This window comes from Orbicella faveolata, unplaced genomic scaffold, assembly GCF_042242905.1.
Source record: "Orbicella faveolata isolate gen_17 unplaced genomic scaffold, um_ofav_v1 contig_24, whole genome shotgun sequence".
NCBI classification, from domain to species: domain Eukaryota; kingdom Metazoa; phylum Cnidaria; class Anthozoa; order Scleractinia; family Merulinidae; genus Orbicella; species Orbicella faveolata.
This window is the reverse complement of record NW_028301552.1, coordinates 26,082,501-26,105,867: the sequence shown is the minus strand read 5'-3', so window position 1 is coordinate 26,105,867 and position 23,367 is coordinate 26,082,501. Positions and strand designations below refer to the sequence as shown.

The window sequence follows — 23,367 nt, the reverse complement described above, 5'->3', positions numbered from 1 at the left end:
TTTTTTCTGCAGTTTCCGGGGTGGAAATGAAAAATTTGCAGAGATCAGAGCTGGCTCTTTTTCTCTTCTCGCAGCTTCACCGCTCAATTTCGTGCTCGCGACTACGCCACGCGCGCTCTGTGCTCTAACGTGAACATTCTCGCAGGCTAAGCGTCAACTAAACTCCTTGTTCTTGTTTTCTAGCACTAGTCAATTCGGTTGCAACTTGCTGCCTATTCCTTACAGAAAATTCAGGCTTGCAACATAGTTGTTGTGGCTTATTGAGGTTTCAGTGGGTTTATATTCAGAAGAGGTGTTACTGCCAGAGGTTTAACATTCTGTGTAGAAAATCTTTTGCTTGCAAGTTTATCATGGAGGTAACAGCCAGAAACTAATGTGTCGAAGAGGCTTGACACTTCCATTTCATAAGATAAAAAGAGGGTAACCATGCATTTTTAAACCCTTAAATGAGTTGTTTTTATCTTTTTTGAAACAATTTTTGTTGCCTGTTCCATTGCTTCCTGTTACCTCCCTAGTACGTCAAATATTTACGTCTCTCGCAAATATTATTGCTCTGCATGTGCACCATGCCATCTGCAGGTAGAAGTTTACATTTTGATTTCAATATCATTTTCCAAGAAATAAGGCAGCAACAGTTTTCCAGTTGTAAGCATTAGCAGTTAGTAATTAGCAATATGCTGGAATATTTTGCTTTCATTTTAGTTTTACACTTGCTGAAAAGTTGATTTTATCAGTTTAAACCCTAGACCGCAAAGACGCAAATGATGTATAGAAACTATGTGCACTAACAAAAGTACGCACCATCCTTAATTTATTCAAAATAACACCTCATACTAGAAAACACAATTAATAGGATTAATTTAGCTCCAAATAGTTTTAAAATACAATTCTAGGCACTAGATATTTCTTCACTGTCAAAGTAGTGCTCCTCTTCATCTCTTTCGCGTATTGTTAGGTCATCATACTCATCATTGGTATCAACAGCACTGTAGTCAAACTCTTCTTCCTCCCCTCGCATGAATTTGTCTTGCATAACACTTAAAAATTCTTCATGAAGCATGTGTTTTTCTTGCTCAGTTGGGCAACCTTTAAGGGTGCTTCCAGACTCCACTATTAAAAAAGGAAAAACAAAAACAGATGCTTGTTGTGATGAACCAAGCTGGATCTCTGCTATAATTAGACTGGAACCCGCCTCTAGTCTAAGAGAAACCATGGAAATTGTTATGTTTTGGTTTGCTTATTATGGGGTAATGCTTGGTAAACACTCATTACAATAACAATATTATTCTATTTTTATTTCAGCACAACACGAGCAACAACCAAAACTCACTTTCATGGTTTCTTTTCCAACTGGAGTTACCCAAGCGCTCTTTAGAGCTCAAGTGTTCCAAATAACCACAGACTGTGTTGTTGATCAAGGGTACCGTACTACTAAGTTATTGTTATGTGAAGTGGTGCTTCTTCAAGTAAATGCAGTCTCGGATAATGTCAGGGGAAATCAAGCCACTGTAGCTACGCTATTATTGATAAGCTAGAGAGTTGAGGTTTAAGTTCCAGTTTTTATTTTTCTGTATTGTGTAGTTCCAGTAAATATCAATCCCCCCACCGCAGAATTTACATTTTTTGGGCACAAAAAAAAAACCACCCCACCTCTCTGGAATCTCAATGAATGTTATGTACATCCCCCACGCCCCCCTGGGTTGGAACGTACATGGCAAAAAAAGTGTGTCAAAGTTAAAGAAATCAATCCAATCACTAAGCCATCTGCATTACACGTTACACATTACACTGCTGTCTACCATCAACATAAGCATAAGCACAAGCATAAGAACATGTTAACTAGTTACAAGACTTTGTTCTCAACTCTGCCCTCCTGCCCTCTGGAATTATTTGGGTCTTTGGCCCCCAACCCCAACTCCAACCTTCCAGAATTTCCAAATCCATCTGTGGTGGGGCATGGTGTTTACTGTAGGTAGTCTTGACCACTATGTTGGTCGATATATTGGTCGAGTGTCAGTCAATAGTCAACCGATACGTCGACCAATAGTCGATTGACACTCGGACGACACTCAGTCGACACTCAGTCAATAGTCGGTCGACACTCGGCCAATAGTCAGTCGATATATCAGTCGAGATGTGTGTCGGCCGATACAGTTTTTAGTTTACCAATACTTCCCCAACACTTCGCTGAAACTTTGCCGATACTTTGCTGATACTTGGCCAATACTTGGCCGATACTTCACCGATACTTCGCCAAGAAAAACAAGCTTCCGATATGTCGTTCGATATATCGGTCGATATATCGGTCAATAGTCGGCCACACTGTATATCGGTCTACATAGCTTTTAGTCTGGTTACCAATCACACTAAAAAAATTGGAAAAAACACTGAAATAGTGAACGTTTTGTTCAAAAACACAACAGTTGAGTTTGTTTTGGACCAGATGCATGAGAAACTGAACCCTTTGGCTGTCCTTTCAGTGCTATTTAACCCATTGACACCTGGAGATTCTTGGAAAATACGCACTTTTGGACATTTTCTGGTCAGTTATAACCTAAATTAGCTCCAAAATACTCAAAATGGCATTTGCAACATAAAAGCATGCCTTACTTTCCACTAGCATCGCCTTTAAAGTTTTGTGACATTTTTGCACGGGCATGCACAAAAGTCGAACCCTACCTCTTCAGGCTTTTTGGATTTTTTTTATTAATTCATTTTTTTTTTCGCTTTTCCTACTCCTCCTTTTGGCCTTCTACTGGGCTTGCTTTTAGTTCCAGAATTTCCAAGAAAGCATCATCAAAACGGCAAATTCTTACCATGCAGTAGCCAAGGGATGAAAAAGGAAATTTTCCCCTGAAATTTTCACTCAAATTTCTAAGTATTTTTCTACATATTTCAAGCTCAATTAGCACAATCACTCTGATTTGGGTATCACTGGAAAGATCTCTACCTCCTGAAGATCTTGAGTATAAGAGGTGCCTTTTCATGTAAACACTCGGAGAGGATGGCTCCGGTGATGGCCAGGCAAGGACAGCAAGGGGTAATTCTCCTACCAGGGTCAACTTTTCTCCATATATATACAGGACCTTAAGTACAGTTTATTTATAGATGCATGGTTCAAATCCAAAAAATGTACCATAATATTTCCCATTCTCTAAAAAATGCAAAAATGTGTTACTTTATAGCACCGAGCTGCAAATGAATGTATCACATTTTCCTCGCTTTAGGGCCTCCACAGACTAGACATTTAGTTGTCAACAACTATTTGTTATTGACAAGCATTCCAAACATTGGAGTGTCGGTTGTCGATAACTAAGTCAGGCCAGTGAGAGCTTGGGAACTAACGTTCACTACCCATGCTCATAACCCAGTACGTTTTCAAAATGGCGGGCATAGTTACATGTGTGATAGTTGTCGACAACTAAACCAACCATTCCAACACACAAGAAAATCGGACAAAACCTTAGTTCTCGATAACTATTAGTTGTCAACAACTAAGCAGTTTTCCCTTTTTGAAAAGGGAGACTGGCTAGTTGTCAAAAACTTGTCTCATACAATACGTTTTTCAGTTGCCCATGACAATTAGTTGTCAACAACTAAATGTCTAGTCTGTGGAGGCCCTTAAAGACACAAATGATATCCCACCGACATTTGACTGATACTCAATCGAGATGTGTCTGCGCAATAACAACCAATAGTCGGCTGATAGTCAGTTGCTATATCAACCGACCACCGACCGACTATCAACCAGCTAGCGACTGAGTGTCCAGTGACTGTTGACCGCCATATTGGCCGACATATCAACCGACATAGCAGTCGAGACTACCTACAGTAAACATGATCCTGGATATTTCTGGAAACACACATGAAAATAAATTAATTCAACCTCTTGGTCAAAATAGGAAAAAATATTTGCCCAATGGGCAATGGCTTATCAGAAATTAGTGACAAGTTAAGCTCAAATCACTTAAACTGGGCTTAAAAATTCAGATTTTCCCTGCAAGATGTGGCTTACATTTTCAATTTTTGAAGTGCAGTTCCCAGTGATTTGAGCTTAAATGTTGCTGATTAATAAACAGAGGACCATAGGCAATATTTACTGTCCCTTTGACATGTTGCAAATTACAATAACAGGCTTGATGGGAATATATATAAATATATCTATCTATCTATCTATCTATCTATCTATCTATCTATCTATCTATCTATCTATCTATCTATCTATCTATCTATCTATCTATCTATCTATCTATCTATCTATATATATATATATCTATATATCTATATATATATCTATCTATCTATATATATCTATATATATATCTATCTATCTACCTGCAGTTTTGAAAAAGGGGTCTGTTAATTGTGCTGTGAAGTTATTTTTGTTGGTAAACTTTTCAAACCAGTTTGACTTGATTAATAGTCTTTTGGATTTTCTTGTTTTCATTTTCAATTTGAGTCTAGTTTTTCTAGATGACGGTAGGGGCTGTAGATCATAAACATGCCACACTGTCAAAATCAAACTGGTTTGTTATAAAGTTGAAGCCAAAGGTAAATTTTGTAAGCACAACAGGGTTGCTATAATGTACTGATCTTACCTCTCCAAGCCGACGGGCGGGTCAACCCTACATGGGCTCAGACAGTGACTTAATCTGAGTGCAAAAGGACATGTTGTTTTACAGAAAATGCATGACCTGGAAACATAGAGCCATTACAATTGCACTTTTCCTTGAAGTTTTGAAAAACACATACCTAATTTTACTCTGCGAGCTGTGCTGAAATCAATGCTGCAGGCATCGATTTCAGCTTAGCATAGCACATTATTTTCCAGGGGGGCTCCGTTACCGGAAAGTCTGGAGACATCTACAGGAGTGTGGCTAATTGTGGATACCTCTTTGAGGTCCCTGGCCCTTAATCCAGGGGGGTGGGGTCGGTTTGAACTTGTGTCCATAGTCTCAAGTCAGTCTGACGGCTGGGTATGTACTTAGCTGTCTGACGTGACACAATCCTTAAAGTGCACGGAATTTCCCAAAGCTGAGTGGGTTTATTGCCTTGGCAGAAGGTTCCATTATTGTCGTGAGGGGGGGGGGGGGGGGGCTGATATGTGCAGAGTGGTACCTGATCCCCAGGGGGAGGGGGAGATTTCAAGGCACTTTAGTTTGCTGTCATTAAGTAATGCTTGCAAAGAGCTTTTATCTGATAAATAAATAAATTAATAAATAAATAAATTACAAGGTATTCAGAACTTTGCCGCTCGAATTGCGACCAGTACACACAAATATGATCACATCACACCAGTTTTAAAAGAGCTTAAATGGCTACCAGTCGCGACTCAGTTATATTTCAGGAGCGCTATCATGGCCTACAAATGTCTAACATCTCGCGTGCCGGAGTATCTGTCTTCCCAGTTCAGTAAGCGAGGAGAAATAAGCGGACGTGCCACAAGAAGTTCACAAATGCTGAACATTCCTCTTTTTAAGTCTGCCAGTGGTCAGAGAACGTTCTACTACAGAACAGTCAGTATCTGGAACTCCATGGATAGCTCTCTAAAAACTCTCGAGAAAGTATCTGCTTTTAAGTTTTATCTTAAACATAAACTCATTAAGGATTTTATAGATTCCTAATTCTAGTTAATTAATCTTAATGAATCTTAGAGTTTTTAAGTAGTTTTAAATTATTATTGTATTGTCTTTGAAAAGCCTCTAAAGGGAAAGTCAATAAAGTATGTATGTATGTATGTATGTATGATGACAGTTAAGCCTGAATTCATCCACAGGTGGCCCAGAGATTCTAATGTCATTTCCTTTTTGCACTAGATGAAGTGTGGAGTGCGGAACTTGGTAAGCACTGCTTACATGACTCTATTAGGCACCAGCTGTTATTGGGCTGTTCGGACCTGGTTTTCAAAACATCAGGTATATATATATATATATATATTATTACAACACCATCCCAACAATTGCAAATACTCATTCACAAGTCTTTCAAACATGCCCCCATAAGGGTGTTCCACCATACTTGTCACCCTGGTAACTCCATCCATTATTTCTGCCTGTGCACCCATTTATATAGCTGATTAAATAAAGGTTGCTGACAAAAATCTATAATCTGTAACATACCCAGTAAGTTTCTGGGAAATAAGTGAGCTGTGCACTTATTGTCTCCTAAGATACTGTACATGTGTGTTAAAGCACTAAACAAGATTAGCAGTGCACCGTGATTATTAAGTGCCACGAAGGAAAGATGCTTATTGACACACTTATTTAGTCGTCCCATTATTTCATCAATGTTACCGTAGACCTTCAAGGGTGCCTTCCGGAAAATACTTTCTTTGTGCGCTGCATTAAAGAAAACCTCTTTAAACTATATATCATTCTAAAGCTAACAAATTGTAGAATCCAAAAATAACAATATATTTTGCCAATTTTTGTTTTGGTAGGCATGTGCAAGCCTTAAAACACAAAACTGACCATACTTGCTAACTAAATTACCAGCCTTTGTGCTATCATGGACATCCAAACTTTTTCAATATTTTTATTGGTTGCTTAGACAGTCCCTTTCAACGTAAAACAATAGAAAAATTTCTGACTGTTGTTACTTGATGGGACATCACAGGAAAAATATTTCAATTTTTGTAAAAGCTTCACACCATTTGGTGCGCTTATATCTGATGAACATTTTGGCCAAGTCTCGTGAAAATCTGATAAATCTACATATCCTATAACTTCATCTGAACAGAGATAATTCACACAAAAAATAAACCTCAAGTTTTCGACCTCAAAAGAAATTCACAGTTTTCACACCTCACTGAAGCGGTTGTCAATGCAGCCATGCCACCAACCAGTGACAAGAGACTTAGAACTCTCCAGAGTCTCGTGACGAAGAACGCTACAAGAAGGCTTCCCAGGAACAGTTGTTTATAATTTACAGGAAATATTACATCAGGAAAAGTGAAGTCTACCACGAAATATTCATCAGCTTGTAAACTGAATCAGCAGATACTTGGAAAAGAAGGAAAAGGAAAAAAAGAGAAACGATAGCGAAATAGTCCTTGAACAGACCTATTCAAAGAGCCAAATCGAGAGCGGATATTTATAGATTAAACTAAATGAGCGCTTGCTTTCAAATTTGGGAATGTGAAGACCGTACAAAATCGCCCAGTATATCACTTAAGACACAACTACAATTAACGAAAGCGAAGATTTCTGTGTGAGAAAAGGGACTTTAAGCAACAACAACGCGGACAGCAATGGGAACGCCATGAGATCAGGGAAACAGGGTGACATTCTGCGTTCAGGCCTGACGTGAGTGAAGCTCATTTTGCGTTGTTTGAAAACGTGAGTTTTCGCTTTCGTTTCCTCTGAGCTGTGTCAACGCTAAATAACCCGTGTTACTAATTTCGAGGAACTTTAATGCTTGTTTTCTCTCGTAATGTGAGATATTTCATTTTAAAGGAACGTTGAGAAATCTGAAGCAAACTCAAGCCAGTCGGCAAACATGTGAGTACCGTGAAATACCTTTTTGAAAGCTTATGTAAATAAAGACAACTTACACGAATTTCACTCGCAATTTTTCCTTTCAAGAAGTTTTCAAATGTCAAATGGCTCATTATGGTGAAATTCTAACACATTTAAAAGCGTAGACACCATTAAAACTTGTGTAGCTGTTTCCATTTTCAGTCGTAAGATCAGTGGTTTACTTGGATCTTTATCAGTCGGCACACTGCTGCTGATAATAAGTTCATTTACTTCATTGTACAACTCAGTGAGAAGGGGCAAGTTGCGTTTGTGGAAGCGAAATTTGGACAGGCACTCGTCGTCTTCAAACCATCGAAGTTATAATCAGGAAAGGAATCATAAGGTTGGTCGAGATCATTAGACCAGTTCAAATCGTACAAGAGTACAAGTTTGTCATCGTTTAACATGAAATTGCTGTGAAAATTGTTACTCCTCAACTCAGTGGTTGACACATTCTGATTATGGATAACTCGTTCGTGTTAAAGTTTTTAAACTATTTTTTTTTTAGAAAATCAATTTAGATTAAGTAGTAGTCTTGAATTTGGCATGAAAAAATATTTTGGACTAAATCTGCCCTTGAAGGTCTACAGTAGCCTCAACTCGTTTTATGGTTTCTAGCATTTTGGGATGCAGATGTGTGGCTCCAGAAAATGTCTGTACCCACAGGCCCTCAAGGAGGGTTGGGGGAGGGGGAGTAAAGAATAAACAAACCCATAATTTCCAGGATGGAGGGGTTCAAACCAAATAACCCAACATGGAAGAAGTACAGGTATTTTCTAGATCAACACAATCTGCTAAACAAAAAATGTACTCACCGTTGTCGGTTGAACTGTTACTCTCCAAGTCCTCCTCCTTCTCCTCCTCTTCCTCGATAGATGCTTCCTGATCTCTTTGATACTCAAGTAACCAGTCATTCATTTCTTTCTCCTGCCTGTTCATTATCAGTTCAGACAAACATGGATCACCTCCCATTTCAGTCCTATCTCTGTCAAGCTTTTCTTCCTCGGTTAGATACTGACCTATATACTCTTCGTAAAGTAAAGGAGACCTTTTTCTCATGTTCGCCTCGCTGAAATAATCCGAGTCTTTCATTAATCTCTGTAGACATTCGTAACGTCTGTTCCGGATTCCTGTTTTTGTTTTTTTACTATCAATGATATTTTTCACTTCTGCCAAGCGAAAGTCTATTTCATAATCTCCCTTCAAATGTTCAAAATTTCGAAGATCTTCTTCGGCAAGATACCTTCCAAATCGCATAAGAAAGGAGCTGGGTGTTCTCTCCAAAACCTCTTCCAAAATACCAACCTTTTCATCTAAAGTCAAATCAGGTTCACCTCTCTGCTGACTTTTTACAACAGCATCGCTCCTTGCTATTCGAGAAAGCATGCTTCTCACTTGATTTAGGTCTTCGTGGTTCTCAAAGCACGTCGCCATGTTTTCTTTTTGTCAGAGTTGGTTCCAGACTCCAGTCCGCACAAACCTTGTTTTTTTGGCGGAAATAAAATTGAAAATGAAAACGAAACGCGGGAAATTCCTTTCATTGATCAATAAATAATGATTTGTCACATGATGCTCACAGGATGGTGGCGTAACCGGTATTTTTGATATAAAATACTAACAGGAATCGGAAAGAATCTTTTTTCCGGCTTCTTGCCAGCGCGCGTACGAGAGGAATTTTAAGTATGGTCTGGAAATAAATAAAGGGGCGTTCACAACTGCCAAGCGTTCAGATGGGCCCGTTATGGCGTTTTCCTCGCGTATTGCCAAGTCTATTCCCCGGTATATTTTCCAACCTCTGCCCTGGGATAGGAATCATTATAGCAACAACCATTGCTAGTAACTTCATTTGTTTAATCCTCCGCGGAAAATAACATGAATTTCTCAAGAGTCAATGTACACATCATTTTACAAATTTTACAACAGAATTCAACGGCCGAAAATATTTACAAAGAATTGTCCTTACTTCTTTAACCATTGTTCAACTGCAACGGTGGCGTTCGCTTCTTAAAACCGACTACATAATTCACTTGACAATATGGTGGGCACCACCTACAACAAAATCTCTCCGACGAAAGAATTGATTTCCTCGCTCTGTAAGTATATCTAACCTGTATTCGAAAATTACATTAAATCATCGATTTTTCTTTACATGCGCCAAAAAAGAACTTTTTAAATAACGAAACAATCGCTCATGAAAGGGAGCGCCATTAATTCGTATAGTAAAACATGTTCACAACATTTGCATATTTTCGATCATTCACAACGAACAGTGTTCGCTTGGAGTCAACGTACATGCACTAACTGTAACTTCCTATGTAATAAGCAGTTTGAAAGTTCTTGCAGTATCAAAGTCATGTTTGATTCTTGTGTTTAACAGCAAGCAAAGTCAGAGTAATCCGAACAATCGTTTCACTCTCGCTAAATATTTCCTTCATTTTACCTTTGCAACAAAATAGACGTAAACAAAGGGACGCTTCCGTTGGGAATATTCATTTCGTTACTGATCTCATCTTCCTGCATAGCGAAAAGCTTGAAGCCACATTCTGTCTTTTTCACTTAACGTTGACATCGTGGATACACCAGAAAAGTTTGAAGCTCCAGAGATCGTGCGAGTTCGCTTTCTTCCTTTGGGAGGCATGTGCCATGTGGTCGGCTCTACGACGGACATACTGTCGATGGAGTCGATCGATTCTTCACTTGATGTTTGTGAATTTCTACACGAGCAAGGCTTTCCTTTCCTCCGACATCTTATCTTCTCTTTACGGATAAAAAATGGAAAACAGCCTCCAATAATAAAGAGAAAAGCCACCAGAATATGCGCCACAACAGTCATCTTCCGAACGTCGCTAACTCCCACCTCTCAAATGCAACTGAACCCGTAATAAGATGCGTCTGCTTTTCAATCGTAACTATACCGACCTTTGTACCAAAACGAACCAAGACTGACGCCACTACGTCATGTCAAAATTTGTTCTCTGTCGGGTAATGTCAGTATAGCGATAATTACAACAAAATTTGAGAATGAGCAATCGAGAAATGTGAAGAAATTCAAAAGAGTTTAGTGCAGGAGATAATTTTCAATGTATTTCACTCACGTCTAGCTTTCTTTTTGGTTTTATGATAAGTTTTTTTCTCGACAGGAAGTAAGCTCTCCCTGCCCTCCCCTAGTAGTGAATTATTTTTTCTAACCTAAATATAACTTGGCTAGTCTTGGCGGGAATTCTGTGACAGTCTTGTGACAATGAAACACAAGCGCGTGCTGTTCACGACTGTTATGATTCGTGCAATTTAATACAGGCAGAACAGAATTTATATTTTTAAAAACAATCGGGAGCAATGAGAGCTGCCGAAAATTTTGATCAGATCTCAGTTCTTTTCTTTAGGAGTATGATGTTGAAAGCCCGCTTTATTGTATTCCGTGCATTTTCGAGGGTATAACATTCTTTTCATTCCGAGATGTAATCCTGTTTCTATTATAATCGGCAGCATGACGTCGCTTTGTAAACCTCTGCTATTTCTGAGAAGGGGAGTACATTTCACTTTGAAAGGAATGGTTACCCGTGATTTTATAGCTTTCTAACTGATGGCAGGATCTTTAATTGGATGTTGTAAAGTTCATTTCATACATTGCCGGGGTTGGAACACTCCAGCTGGAACCTATTACCCGCCACTCATGATATTCCTGTTTTATTGGAACAAATACACAAACTCAAACGTCTTCGAATGGCCTTGTGACGCGAAAGCAGTTTTCACTTCCTTGTCTTTGCTTGCTCTATACAAAGTTCACTTCATGTCTCGTAATTTGCCTTTTCTCTAGTTTCAATGTTGAATTTCCAAGAAAACTTAGACTGCTGGCAGGCGGTCTTTACTCTAAAGGTTAATTAAGGGGCGGGGGGTGGGGGGCTGGGGATAGCGGTTGACTTTGAAAAATAACCTGCAAGCATAATTGAGCTTATACCAAAAAAATTCATCCACACAAACACTGCCGAAAAAAATTAACACTTTTTCAGTTAGTCAAAGAAGCATGTCACACAGACAATACAAAGGTACAGAAACGTCCCGAGAAAAATATCTTAGTGGAGGGACCAAAATCAACCTCAGGCACAGTTTATCACAATAAGGACCGACCAAGGCCGGCAAATAATATTCATTTATTAAAAACTGGATCACTGGATAAGGGTTTTCATTGGCTTATATTAGCCATCATGGTATATAAAAACAATAACCTCCATTTGGCGCGGAAATATGCTCGGATATTTTTACGCGGACATTATTATGGAGGCTATTGTGTTTATTGTTCTTCAAATATTTTTCGCAACACACGAAGTTTTGGAAATTGGGGAATATCACTTGGATTTTCCCCAGGTTTAGCTGGGGAATATTCAGTCACGTCACGCGTTTATAGCAATGGCGCGCGAGCGAAAATATTTTATGGATCATAACGTCGTATATTTACTGCGCTTTACAATAACAAGCGGACTCTAAATTTCAACGCTCAACCGACAAATGCGTTTTTCGCTACCGTCAATCAAATGTTCGGCGGCTCCTACAGCTTCCCACTACTGCCGAGCGCGCAGTAATCAAATCGTTGAGCACAGTTCAGACAACGAAACAATGCTTGGCAGTAGTCGGAAGCTGTGAGGAGCCGCCGAACATTTGACTAACGGTAGCGAAAAACGCATTTGTCGGTTGCGCGTTGACTTCTAGAGTCCACATTTTATTGAAAAGCGCAGTAAAACAATATTTCGGCCGTCTAGACCAGCCTTCTTCACACTGACGTGCAGCTAATCCCACTTGAACTTATCCACTCCTCACGTGATTCAATCAGAAAAGCCAGGGAGTCCTTCTTAATGGATATAGCGGGGACATTGGAATCTCACGGTATGAATAGACGCGATCAATCGTAAAACTTGTAACCTACATGGCGGACCCGTTTTATCTTTACTTTACTCAGTTTGTTTTGTCCGTCATTTCCGCCACTCCTTTCAGTTCGAAATACGTGTTACAACATCCACCACTAAATAATATACTAATTTCATTCTTATAATTTTATAACATCTAAACCTGAAAAAGGGTCTCTGTAAAATGAAGACCGGATGGCGGATGGAAAAATGCGGATGATAAAATACGGATGATAGAATACGGATGATGAAATACGGATGACAAAATGCGAATGACAAAATGCGGATGGAAAAATGCAGATGACAAAATCCATAGAATAGGAAATTAATTACAATGGCAGGAAGTAAAGTAAAGTGAAGATCGATCAATTCAACCAAAATTTTGGGAAATTTTGGTTTAAACTGAATGGATGGGCTTGATCCAACCGGAAAAGTTTCGAAAAAGCCGGGCCACCTTTCGAGGTGGACCACTTTTCTCGGTTGGGCCGGTCCTATTGAAATGGACCGTTCCATTGACCTTTCCGACCCATTCTAGATCCCAGTACCTCGCTGTTAGGTACTTTCCATCGCCCAGCTTTTATGGATTGTTAACAGTGCATTTATCGGTGTTACTCGAACATCCATCAGCAGTTATTATCACGTTTCGTTCTCTGCCCCGCTAATCCGCCTGTTCTGCAGACTACGTAGCTGTGGTACGCAGCGTATGTTTTGGCCGTTAAAAAAAGGGCTATTTCCCAAGTGGTGTTTGAATATCTGAACCAGCAAATATCTGGGAACAGTCTGCTCAAAATAACCCGTTGTACGTGTAAAAATTTCTATGCATGAAACAGCTCGCACAATATCATTGATTTAACAAATAAAGAAGCCTAAGCCGTGTATACAAACCGTGATAAAACGCGACGGACATTTGAGAACACGAGGGAAATGTAGAAAACACGAGCCGCAGGCAGTATTTTCTACATTTCTCAAGTGTTCTCAAATGTCCGGAGTGTTTTATAACAGTGTAATACACGGCTTAGGCTTCTTCATTTGCTTAAATGATATAGAGGTAATGTGGCGAAAAACAATAAAACACGCTTTTTCTATGTTTTACACTCTGATAAAACATGAGTTTTTGACCAATCAGAGCGCGCGCAGGGTACTATCTATATTACAAAGATTGTTATGATATAGATAGGACCCTGCGTGCGCTCTGATTGGTCAAAAACCCATGTTTTATCAGAGTATAAAACAACGTGAAAGAACGTGTTTTATTATTTTGGCCGTGTAAAATCTATATCATGCTGTTCAGATCCTTACCTACCTACCTACCTACTTACCTACCCACCTACCCACCTACCCACCTACCCACCTACCTACCTACCTACCCACCCACCCACCTACCCACCTACCCACCCACCCACCTCTCTACCTACCCATCTACCTACCTACCCACCCACCTACCTACCCACCTACTCACCTACCCACCTACTCATCTACCCACCTACCCACCTACCCACCTACCTACCTACCTACCTACCCACCTACCTACCTATCTATCTATCTATCGGGGGACACCAATTTGGCCCCCCGAAAAAATTCTTCAGGGGCGAATGACGTCATGTCCATGTTCGTCCATGTGCTTTCTTTCGAGTTTTGCACAATATTGCGGACTTTCGTGTGTCGAGAAAGCTTATTGTGGACTGTAGCGGATACTGAAGATGTTGATTTAAAGTTCGAAGTCCGGCAATGTTAATGGCATTTTAAAACCTTGCAGACATGTCTTCATGAAATTGTACGACTTTTCGTATGAACAGAAAGCTGTAGTTTGGCTGCGTGTTGTGTACCCTCTTCTCTTCGACTGAAATCAATGCTGCTTTCTGCTGAATAAATCAAAGGAGGAAGTGAGTTTCACTTCGCTGGCCTAGATTTCTGTGCGCAAACTATGTAAAGTAAATCCAGCGAAAGTGTTTACATAGGAAATGACTTCAACTCCCACAGGGTTGCTTTGGTACACGAACGTGTCCTTCGTTTCATTGTTTCGGAAGTGAAAATGCTCTGTAGCTGTTACCCCAAAGCCAAGGCGATTCAAAGACGTGTTCGTAAACAAATTATTGTCCTAGTTTTGGTACTAAAAGCACGTCGTCTCGCATACCGACGGAACAAACATGGTTGGTGTCGATTTGCATGGTCACTATAAAATAAGGACTGCGGACTGCGGACTGCGGACTGCGGACTGCGGACTGCGGACTGCGGACTGCGGACTGCGGACTGCGGACTGCGGACTGCGGACTGCGGACTGCGGACTGCGGACTGCGGACTGCGGACTGCGGACTGCGGACTGCAGACTACGGACTACGGACTGGGTATAAAACACTAGACTACGAGTAGCCCCTCTTTCGCTTAGTCCTTCGTTACGTTACGCGAAAGAAAACCGCAGGACAAAAATGGCCGCGCGAAATCCTGGAGGCGAGGGGCGCGCGAAAGGAGGGACTACCGCTTAAGGTGGTATGGTACCCTAAAATATGGCGATGTTCATGAAAAATTCAATTTCTTGGAAATACAAGACTTAAGACCCTTGAGGACTTGTCAAAAACATTTTGAAACGATCTTGCCGAATTTCCTTTCAGATGAGTGTGAAATTTAAGGAAAGTACACAGTGGTATAAGTTTTTTCACGTGGCAACGGCCATAGCAACGACTGTTTACTATAAGAACGTGACCAAAAATATAGATTATTTTTAACTTATATGAACGAAACTATTTAGAAAAAACTTTTAAGACATGCACAACTCGATTGGTATAATTATTTGTGAAAAGCTTTGCCTCAAATTGCCATCACAGGCTCATTCATTTCCCTTATGACAAGGAATATTCCCCACAACTGCGGTAACTTTTTACAAAATAGAACAACCATTGCACCCCTTCCCCCGAGATCCAATCTGCACCCCCCCCCCCCACTATTTGTGGCTCGTTAAATGCTTAATACTTCGTGTAAAAAACTTAAAGTGCATTTTTCTCAAAAGTTTACTTTTGTACCGACTGACTTCGCGCCAACATTTCTACTTTGCAAGGTTTTTAAGAGTGCCTGCCCGTAAAAATCAGACAAATTCTTAATTTCGCGGCAAGGGTCGAAAATTCGATTTCGCTCATATTCTTATGGTAGATAGGCTAGGGCATGACAAAAACTACTGGATAGTTTTTTTGGCAAAATATCCTTTTATTTCAAAGAAATATGCAAATTACCAAATTCCGTTAAAATCGTCATTTGACGCACCATTTTATTAAACAAGTTTGAGAGCCTCGCATGCAAAACCGCATCATTCTTCTGTCTTCAAAACATTCAAATATTTTTGTGCAATGTTTAAATGTGTACTGGGTTGATTTTAGGGAATGTTGCGTTGTCTTTTTGGGTGCACAATAACTAAATTTCGAAGACATGTATTTCATTCACTTAAAAGTACTTCGTGAATATAATTAATTTTCACCATGTGCGAAACCTTCAAATAGACCAAGCTTCTGGTGGTTGAATTGCAGAAGGATGGTCTACAGATTCCTGTAAAAATTTCTTTGGGCAAATGATTGTGAGCGACGCGAGAGCTTTTCAAAGTACGTCAAAAATGCAAATATTTGACCATCCGTCGTCAAATTTCAATTTACAGGTTAGACGTATATTTTAGCATGCGCCACATGACTTGACCTATGTTAAGTTGAAATAGACACAGAGCTGATAATTTCGAAATGTTCTAACCTTATTTGCTGTAAAAGGCAGGTCCAAAGCCGATTTGACGTGTTTCTATCACCATTCGTCGCACATAAAGCAGAAGTTTGCTTTTGTTTACATAACGTCTGATGTACATCGCCAACTGTCAACTTATTTAACAGTCGAATACCATGAATCTGTGACCCTCGTTCGACACATATGATCACCACTGCATCTAAGTCAAAAACGGCTAAGTCATTTGTAGATAGTTGCTTGCTTTGCACTACACCAAAATATTACGTTTGATCATCATGGTTTGATGGCTTGAATCCTTGCTTGCAGCGGTTCCTTGTTCGTCACGCAATTCTGTCATCCCATTTTAGGGGGTAGGGGTGGGACAATTTCTATCCTGATACGTAAGGCTCCGTAAGGCTTGGAATCACTGGGAGCACGCAATCGTGTTGAGTACGAAGAGATTAAATTAAGAAATGAAAAGAATGAATAATTTACCATTGCCCCTGTTGTTATCTTTTACTCGACCACCGCTACCTACATGCCCCTGCGTAATACTGTAACGCTAAACTCATACCTAGGTCTTTTCGCGCTATGCAATTAGTTTTGGTTTACATGTAATACAGTGGGCTACCCCCGGGGAAATGGGTGGCGACCGCTTAATGGGGGTAGGCGCTTAAATAGAGGTTGGTGTACCTTGAATATTTAATTTTTCACTCTCGGGCTATAAATTTCTTGGTGAACATGGAGTCAATTCAATACAATCATGATAGACGTGTGTTTGAATTATCACTCGTCATTTACCTTCAATTTCAGACTCTTATCTGCCATCGCCCTTTCCAAAACAAAGTTCTTAAATTTTGGGTGGCCGCTTAATAGGGGTAAAGACAATAATGAAACCCTTATCGGAAAGACCAAATGATGGCCGCGGAGGTAACCGGTCAATAGGTGTTTTATTTACAATATTTTACTGACGATAATTTTGGACTGTATTGACAACAGTCCTCTATTTTCTGTTACATACCAATGCCTCGCCACTAAGCAAACAACTGATACGCCAAACAAAATGGCATGGCCAGGGCTATTTACTCACGTATGGCAAGCCGTTTGTAGCAAAATTTAATCCTTGCAATATATGTTTAATCCTTTAAATAACGGTTTTATCTAAAGATAGAAAAAGGCATTCAATCCAATGGTAAATAAAATTTTTGGTTCAATTCAATCTTTTAATTTTCACGATTCAATCCAATACCTGGAATATTGATTCAATCCAATACCTAAAATATTGATTCAATCCAATACCTAAAATATTGATTCAATCCAATACCTGGAATATTGATTCAATCCAATACCTAAAATATTGATTCAATCCAATACCTGGAATATTGATTCAATCCAATACCTCGAATATTGGTGCAATCCAATACCTGAAATATTGATTCAATCCAATACCTGAAATATTGATTCAATCCAATACCTCAAATATTGATGCAATCTTCCTGGGCCGAGCGCGGCCAACAGGAACGAGAGTAACTAAGCACTAGAGAGCACTGAAAACATGGCGGGCGAAGGAGAACTAGATTTAGAAGTTGAGTTTCCTAAGTTTCTTGCAGACATCTTGGATAAAACGGAAATAATTTTTGAGAACTTTGACTCAGAAGTTGGAATCATGGAAGACCATTTCTTAAAATTCCTGTTGAGGTGCTCGAGGAACTTTGAGGACTAGGATTCATCTGGACAACGATAACAAAGATGATTGGAGTTTGGAGATGGACAATTCACAGAAGATTGACAGAGTATGGCTGAGAAGATATGAGGGGTTTCAACAACTTACCTGATAAGGAACCGAAATCATCCAAGAGTATGGATATAATTTCATTGCAGGTTTCTTTAAGTCCATTGGGTTACGGGTTCAACGGAGAAGAATAAGAGAAAGGTTAGCAAAATTAGATCCCCAAAATACTGTCTTGAGATGGGGTGCGTAAATTCGCTTTGGCATCTGGATGGACATCACTCTCTGATCCGATGGAAAATATTAATTCGGCTGTATAGACGGATTTTCACGGAGAATAATGTTTTTGAAATGTAGTGCCAGCAATAAAGCAGAAACAGTTCTTGAATTCTTTCTGGATGCCGTTAAGAGAGACGGAGAATTTTGGCCTTCGAGAGTACGAGTAGATCATGGTGCTGAAAACGTTGGTGTGTGCGATACAATGGAGCAGGTTAGAAGAGAGAAGAGGGGCAGCTTCACTGCAGGGCCATCAACACAACCAACGAATTGAAAGATTGTGGAGGGATGTTTCCGTTGTGCTTCCCACTTGTACTTTTACACTTTTTGTAGTATGGAATTGTCAGGCATCCTGGACACTGATAATCCAGTGCATCTTTCCACCTTACACTTAGTTTTTCAACCAAGGATAAACCTTGCTCTTTGCCAGTTCACTGAAGCTTTCAACCACCAAAATGTAAGAACAGAAAAAAAACTGGTTGCCATACCAAATGTGGCTTAATCATATGATGCAGCCTGAAAACCCCCTTTCAAATGGAAAGTCATATGATTTTGAATACTATGGTGATGATCCTGATGGTCCAACTCCATTGGACAGTGATAACAATGTTATAGTTGAAGAAATTGACCTGGGACAACATGATTCATTGCAGTCATTTGTATTGGAAAGGGTAGATCCCTTAAGATAATCAAGTCAAATGGGAGTAGACATCTTCCAAGAGGCTCTAGAACTAGTGACAGTTAAACTTGGGCAACTGACAATTGTATAATACTACATGTGTGTGGGCTGGGTAAAGGAGATTATGGCCCTTAAAGTATTTTGGCAACTCAATTCACAACAGAAAACCTCACCCTGTATCAAGTAAATTATTTTCTCATCTTCCTTTTCATTGATATACAAAACTCAGAAACTGCTTGAATTACAGAATGCCTAACTTCTAGCAACACAACTAAACTGAAGAGAAATCAGGGCATTTGATAACTGCCATGTGCACTACTCTGCCTTGTAGATTTTTCAGGTGCTTATCAAAACAGATGTTAAAATGTGGCAAGGTTAATTTGTTATCTTATTTTCAAAAGTACCCAGGAGACAAGACTAACCTCTTGGTGCACTGGCGTAATGGCTACTAACAGGACTCATGTCACTAGCCAAAACTAACCTTGCACCAGCCAGCCTTTTTCATACACAGCTTCACTGACTTTTTTATAAGAGTGGTCAATCTTGAACATTTCTTGTTGCATCTAAAATGTTAATAATAATCACTAAGAAAATTTCACTCCCACAAACACGAATCCTGTTTTTCTTCAATATGCTTATGTTCAATCTCTGATGTACTTTTATCAGTGTTGCCATTTTCTTTTATCTCCCTTTAATAGTTAAATATTTATCATATGCTTATTAAGGCAATTATTTCCATGAAATTCACTCATAGTTTCCCTGTTTTCATTAGTTTCTATTCTCTTCAGTTTTACTTTGTCAGGATAATTCTCAATTTTGTCTTCATCCAGTAGACCAGTACTCCATTCCATCATGATTGTCACAATGGCTAGTGAAAGTGCAAAATCTACTATTCAAAACTGAAATGTGTGGCTAGTTGGCAGTAGTGTTAGCCTTGAGCCCTGGGTACCCGATAATATTCACAACAAATTGGTGCCATGTTTGTAATAGAATATCAAGAAAAACATCGTTTTTAGGAAAGAAGTACCACATGTGGGTTAAATAATGCAAAACATGAGACAACAACATTGAAAAACTTAAAACACATCCCAATGTTCAATGATTGCTGTCTTGTAAAATGTAAAGGTTCTTATTTCAAAAATAACTTAAAGCCAGGTTTACACAAGCAGTTTTTGTGAGAAACATGTTTGACTGTGCACACGGCACAGCAAAAATTTTGTTTACAGTTCAAAGTTTAGTGTGCCAGTAATGATTGGACAGCAGAAATATGCACAATACCAAAGACCAATGTGGTAGGAAAATTTGCCACAGTTTATGTTATTTGCCACAAAAAGCTAGCACACACAGCTTTTAATAAACAAATATGTTTGTCTCATAAAAATTGGTTAACTTACATCTACAAAAGCGGCAGTAATAGAATCTAAATTTTCCGTGTCCCTTGTGTCTCGGTTGTAGCAACGTCTCATTTACCTAAGCAGACTAATGGTTTGATCAAGAACTTCGGCGTGCGCTTCTGCAACTTCTGAGTCAAAATTCTCAAAAATTATTTCCGTTTTATCCAAGATGTCTGCAAGAAACTTAGGAAACTCAACTTCTAAATCTAGTTCTCCTTCGCCCGCCATGTTTTCAGTGCTCTCTAGTGCTTAGTTACTCTCGTTCCTGTTGGCCGCGCTCGGCCCAGGAAGATTGCATCAATATTTGAGGTATTGGATTGAATCAATATTTGAGGTATTGGATTGAATCAATATTTCAGGTATTGGATTACACCAATATTCGAGGTATTGGATTGAATCAATATTCCAGGTATTGGATTGAATCAATATTTCAGGTATTGGATTGAATCAATATTTTAGGTATTGGATTGAATCAATATTTTAGGTATTGGATTGAATCAATATTCCAGGTATTGGATTGAATCGTGAAAATTAAAAGATTGAATTGAACCAAAAATTTTATTTACCATTGGATTGAATGCCTTTTTCTATCTTTAAATAAAACCATTATTTAAAGGATTAAACATATATTGCAAGGATTAAATTTTGCTACAAACGGCTTGCCATACTCACGTAATTACTAATTAAATTTAGTCTGTTTTTCTCACGAATTAGACACGTTGTGATTTCCTATTTTTATTTCAGCTAGTTCTTGCTTCATTAATCTATAATTTTTTTTGGCGATTTTCTTAAAATTCTAGTGAGTACAGGTACTAGCTTTATCAGGTGTTGTCTGAAACATCAGAACGTACAACAAACGTGATATGGACCGAGGCCACGTACACTATAGAATATGATTATATAAATATACACATATATTATTATATATATGAAAAAACAGAAGAACAATGATTAAATTGTTTCACTTATGCTGAGAGTACTCTATACAAAATAGATCAAAATGTGCGGCATATGCCGTGGCAGCGCTGCGTGACGAACAATAACGGCTGTAAGATTGTGCTGCGCCGACACGCTTATCAGCAATGGTCAGCAATCGATCAAACGCAATATTTTGGCGCTGCGCAAAGCGAGCAACTATCTACAAATGTCTCAGCCGTTTTAGACTTTGATGCAATGATGTTCATATGCGCAGAAAGATGGTCACAGATTCATAGTATTCGACCAATAATAGGTTGACAGTAGGCGATGTACATCGGACGTTAACCTTGTGTAAACAAAAGCGAACATACGCTTTATGTGCGACGAATGGTGAGAGATCGACTAGAAACACGTCAAATCGGCTTTGGACCTGCCTTTTACAGCAAATAAGGTTAGAACATTTCGAAATTATCAGCTCTGTGTCTATTTCAGCTTAACATAGGTCAAGTCATGTGGCGCATGCTAAAATATACGTCTAACCTGTAAATTGAAATTTGACGACGGATGGTCAAATATTTGCATTTTTGACGTACTTTGAAAAGCTCTCGCGTCGCTCACAATCATTTGCCCAAAGAAATTTTTACAGGATATCTGTAGACCATCCTTCTGCAATTCAACCACCAGAAGCTTGGTCCATTTGAAGGTTTCGCACATGATGAAAATTAATTATATTCACGAAGTACTTTTAAGTGAATGAAATACATGTCTTCGAAATTTAATTATTGTGCACCCAAAAAGACAACGCAACATTCCCTAAAATCAACCCAGTACACATTTAAACATTGCACAAAAATATTTGAGTGTTTTAAAGACGGAAGAATGATGTGGTTTTGCATGCGAGGCTCTCAAACTTGTTTAATAAAATGGTGCGTCAAATGACGATTTTAACGGAATTTGGTAATTTGCATATTTCTTTGAAATAAAAGGATATTTTGCCAAAAAAAACTATCCAGTAGTTTTTGTCATGCCCTAGCCTATCTACCATAAAAATATGAGCGAAATCGAATTTTCGATCCTTGCCGAGTTATTTTCCATTTTTATGGACGGGGACTCTTAAGTAGAATTTCTGAAACTTGGGCTCATCAAAAACCAATAGTGTCGTGATGATATAAACCAAATAAATCGTAACATTTTAAGGTCTGTCACGTGACATGAGATGATTTGTCCACTGGGTGTGATAAAAAATAAGGTTATTTCCAAATAAACCTGTAAAAGCACTGAAAATAAGAGTTAACTGTCAAAACTTAGGTTCAGATCACAGAACAAAACAGAAACTTACATGATATGCTTATTTGACAGTGAATTGTTGTTTTGTAAAAGAGCAGGAAGTGTTGGCGTCAATACTATAAAACACTCTTCAAAAGGCTGTGGCTGGTTTCCATAGCAACCATTTTGAGTAAAACTCTAGAAATTTAATTTCTCTTCTTGAGTGCAATAGCACACAATTGATCTTTCTTCACCATATTTAAACAAACTTTTTGGTCCATATTGAGGGTACCATACCACCTTAAGCCCAAGAGTTTGAATTATGCGTTGTTCTCACAACGCAAAAATATGATTGGCTTATGTTAGGAGCGTTGACGTCTTGTCAACATTCGAGATACGTGTGACGTCTTGCAGGAGTGTTTTGGAACCGTAGCAAATATAAGCGGTACCAGAGCAAATTGAAGCGTCTGAATCGCGCTTCGCAACCGGCAATGTTCTTGCGAATCTCCCCCCTTTCGCGCACTCCTCGCCCCCAGGATTTCGCGCGGTCATTTTTTTCTCGCGGTTTTCTTTCACGTCACGCACGACGGACTAAGCGAAAGAGGGACTACTCGTAGTCTAATAAAACACAGATTTATGTATAAAACGCGGACTAAACATTACGGACTGGGCATAAAACGCGGGCGGACTCAGGTATGAAATGGGGACTGCGGGCTAAATGCGGCCTCCCGACTGCAGTCCATGTTTTTTATTGACCGGTCGTAACTAATATTACACAATACATGTATAAACGAGAACAAACCCTCTCGTATGCACGTACTTTGCGATCAATTCATTTGTTTCTGCCCCTGCTGAAGGGAGACCAATTCCGCGCCTACCTGACAGCCCGGGCACAAAATGTTCTCCCTAGAATTTTTTTTAACATACCAAGCCTACCAAAACTCGAATGCACTCTTGAATCTACGATTACCACTAGTATTTACCTATAATG

At 39.2% G+C, this 23,367-nt stretch overlaps 1 protein-coding gene across 2 annotated transcripts; it reads right to left on the bottom strand.

The window, feature by feature from the left end:
• Nucleotides 1–794: 794 nt before the first annotated feature.
• LOC110066370 (coiled-coil domain-containing protein 97-like) lies at nucleotides 795–10,409 on the bottom strand. 2 transcript variants are annotated; one of them, XM_089291631.1, is made up of 2 exons: nucleotides 8,333–10,409; nucleotides 795–1,110 (listed from the first exon to the last, which is right to left on the bottom strand). In XM_089291631.1, exons 1-2 carry the CDS (start codon nucleotides 8,949–8,951, stop codon nucleotides 890–892), a joined length of 840 nt encoding a protein of 279 aa, XP_089147757.1. In that variant the 5' UTR covers nucleotides 8,952–10,409; the 3' UTR covers nucleotides 795–889. The 2 variants fall into 2 exon arrangements, 1 of the variants encoding a protein (XP_089147757.1); XR_016207869.1 differs by having other exon boundaries at nucleotides 949–1,110; nucleotides 4,599–10,409.
• Between the last annotated feature and the right edge of the window lie 12,958 nt (nucleotides 10,410–23,367).

Coding starts and splice junctions, on each gene's coding strand:
- LOC110066370 (XM_089291631.1), bottom strand. CDS start 8,951: ATGGCGACGTGCTTTGAGAACCACGAAGACCTAAATCAAGTGAGAAGC. Junction 1,111..8,332: donor TAACAGTTCAACCGACAACG/GTGAGTACATTT, acceptor CTTTTTTAATAG/TGGAGTCTGGAAGCACCCTT.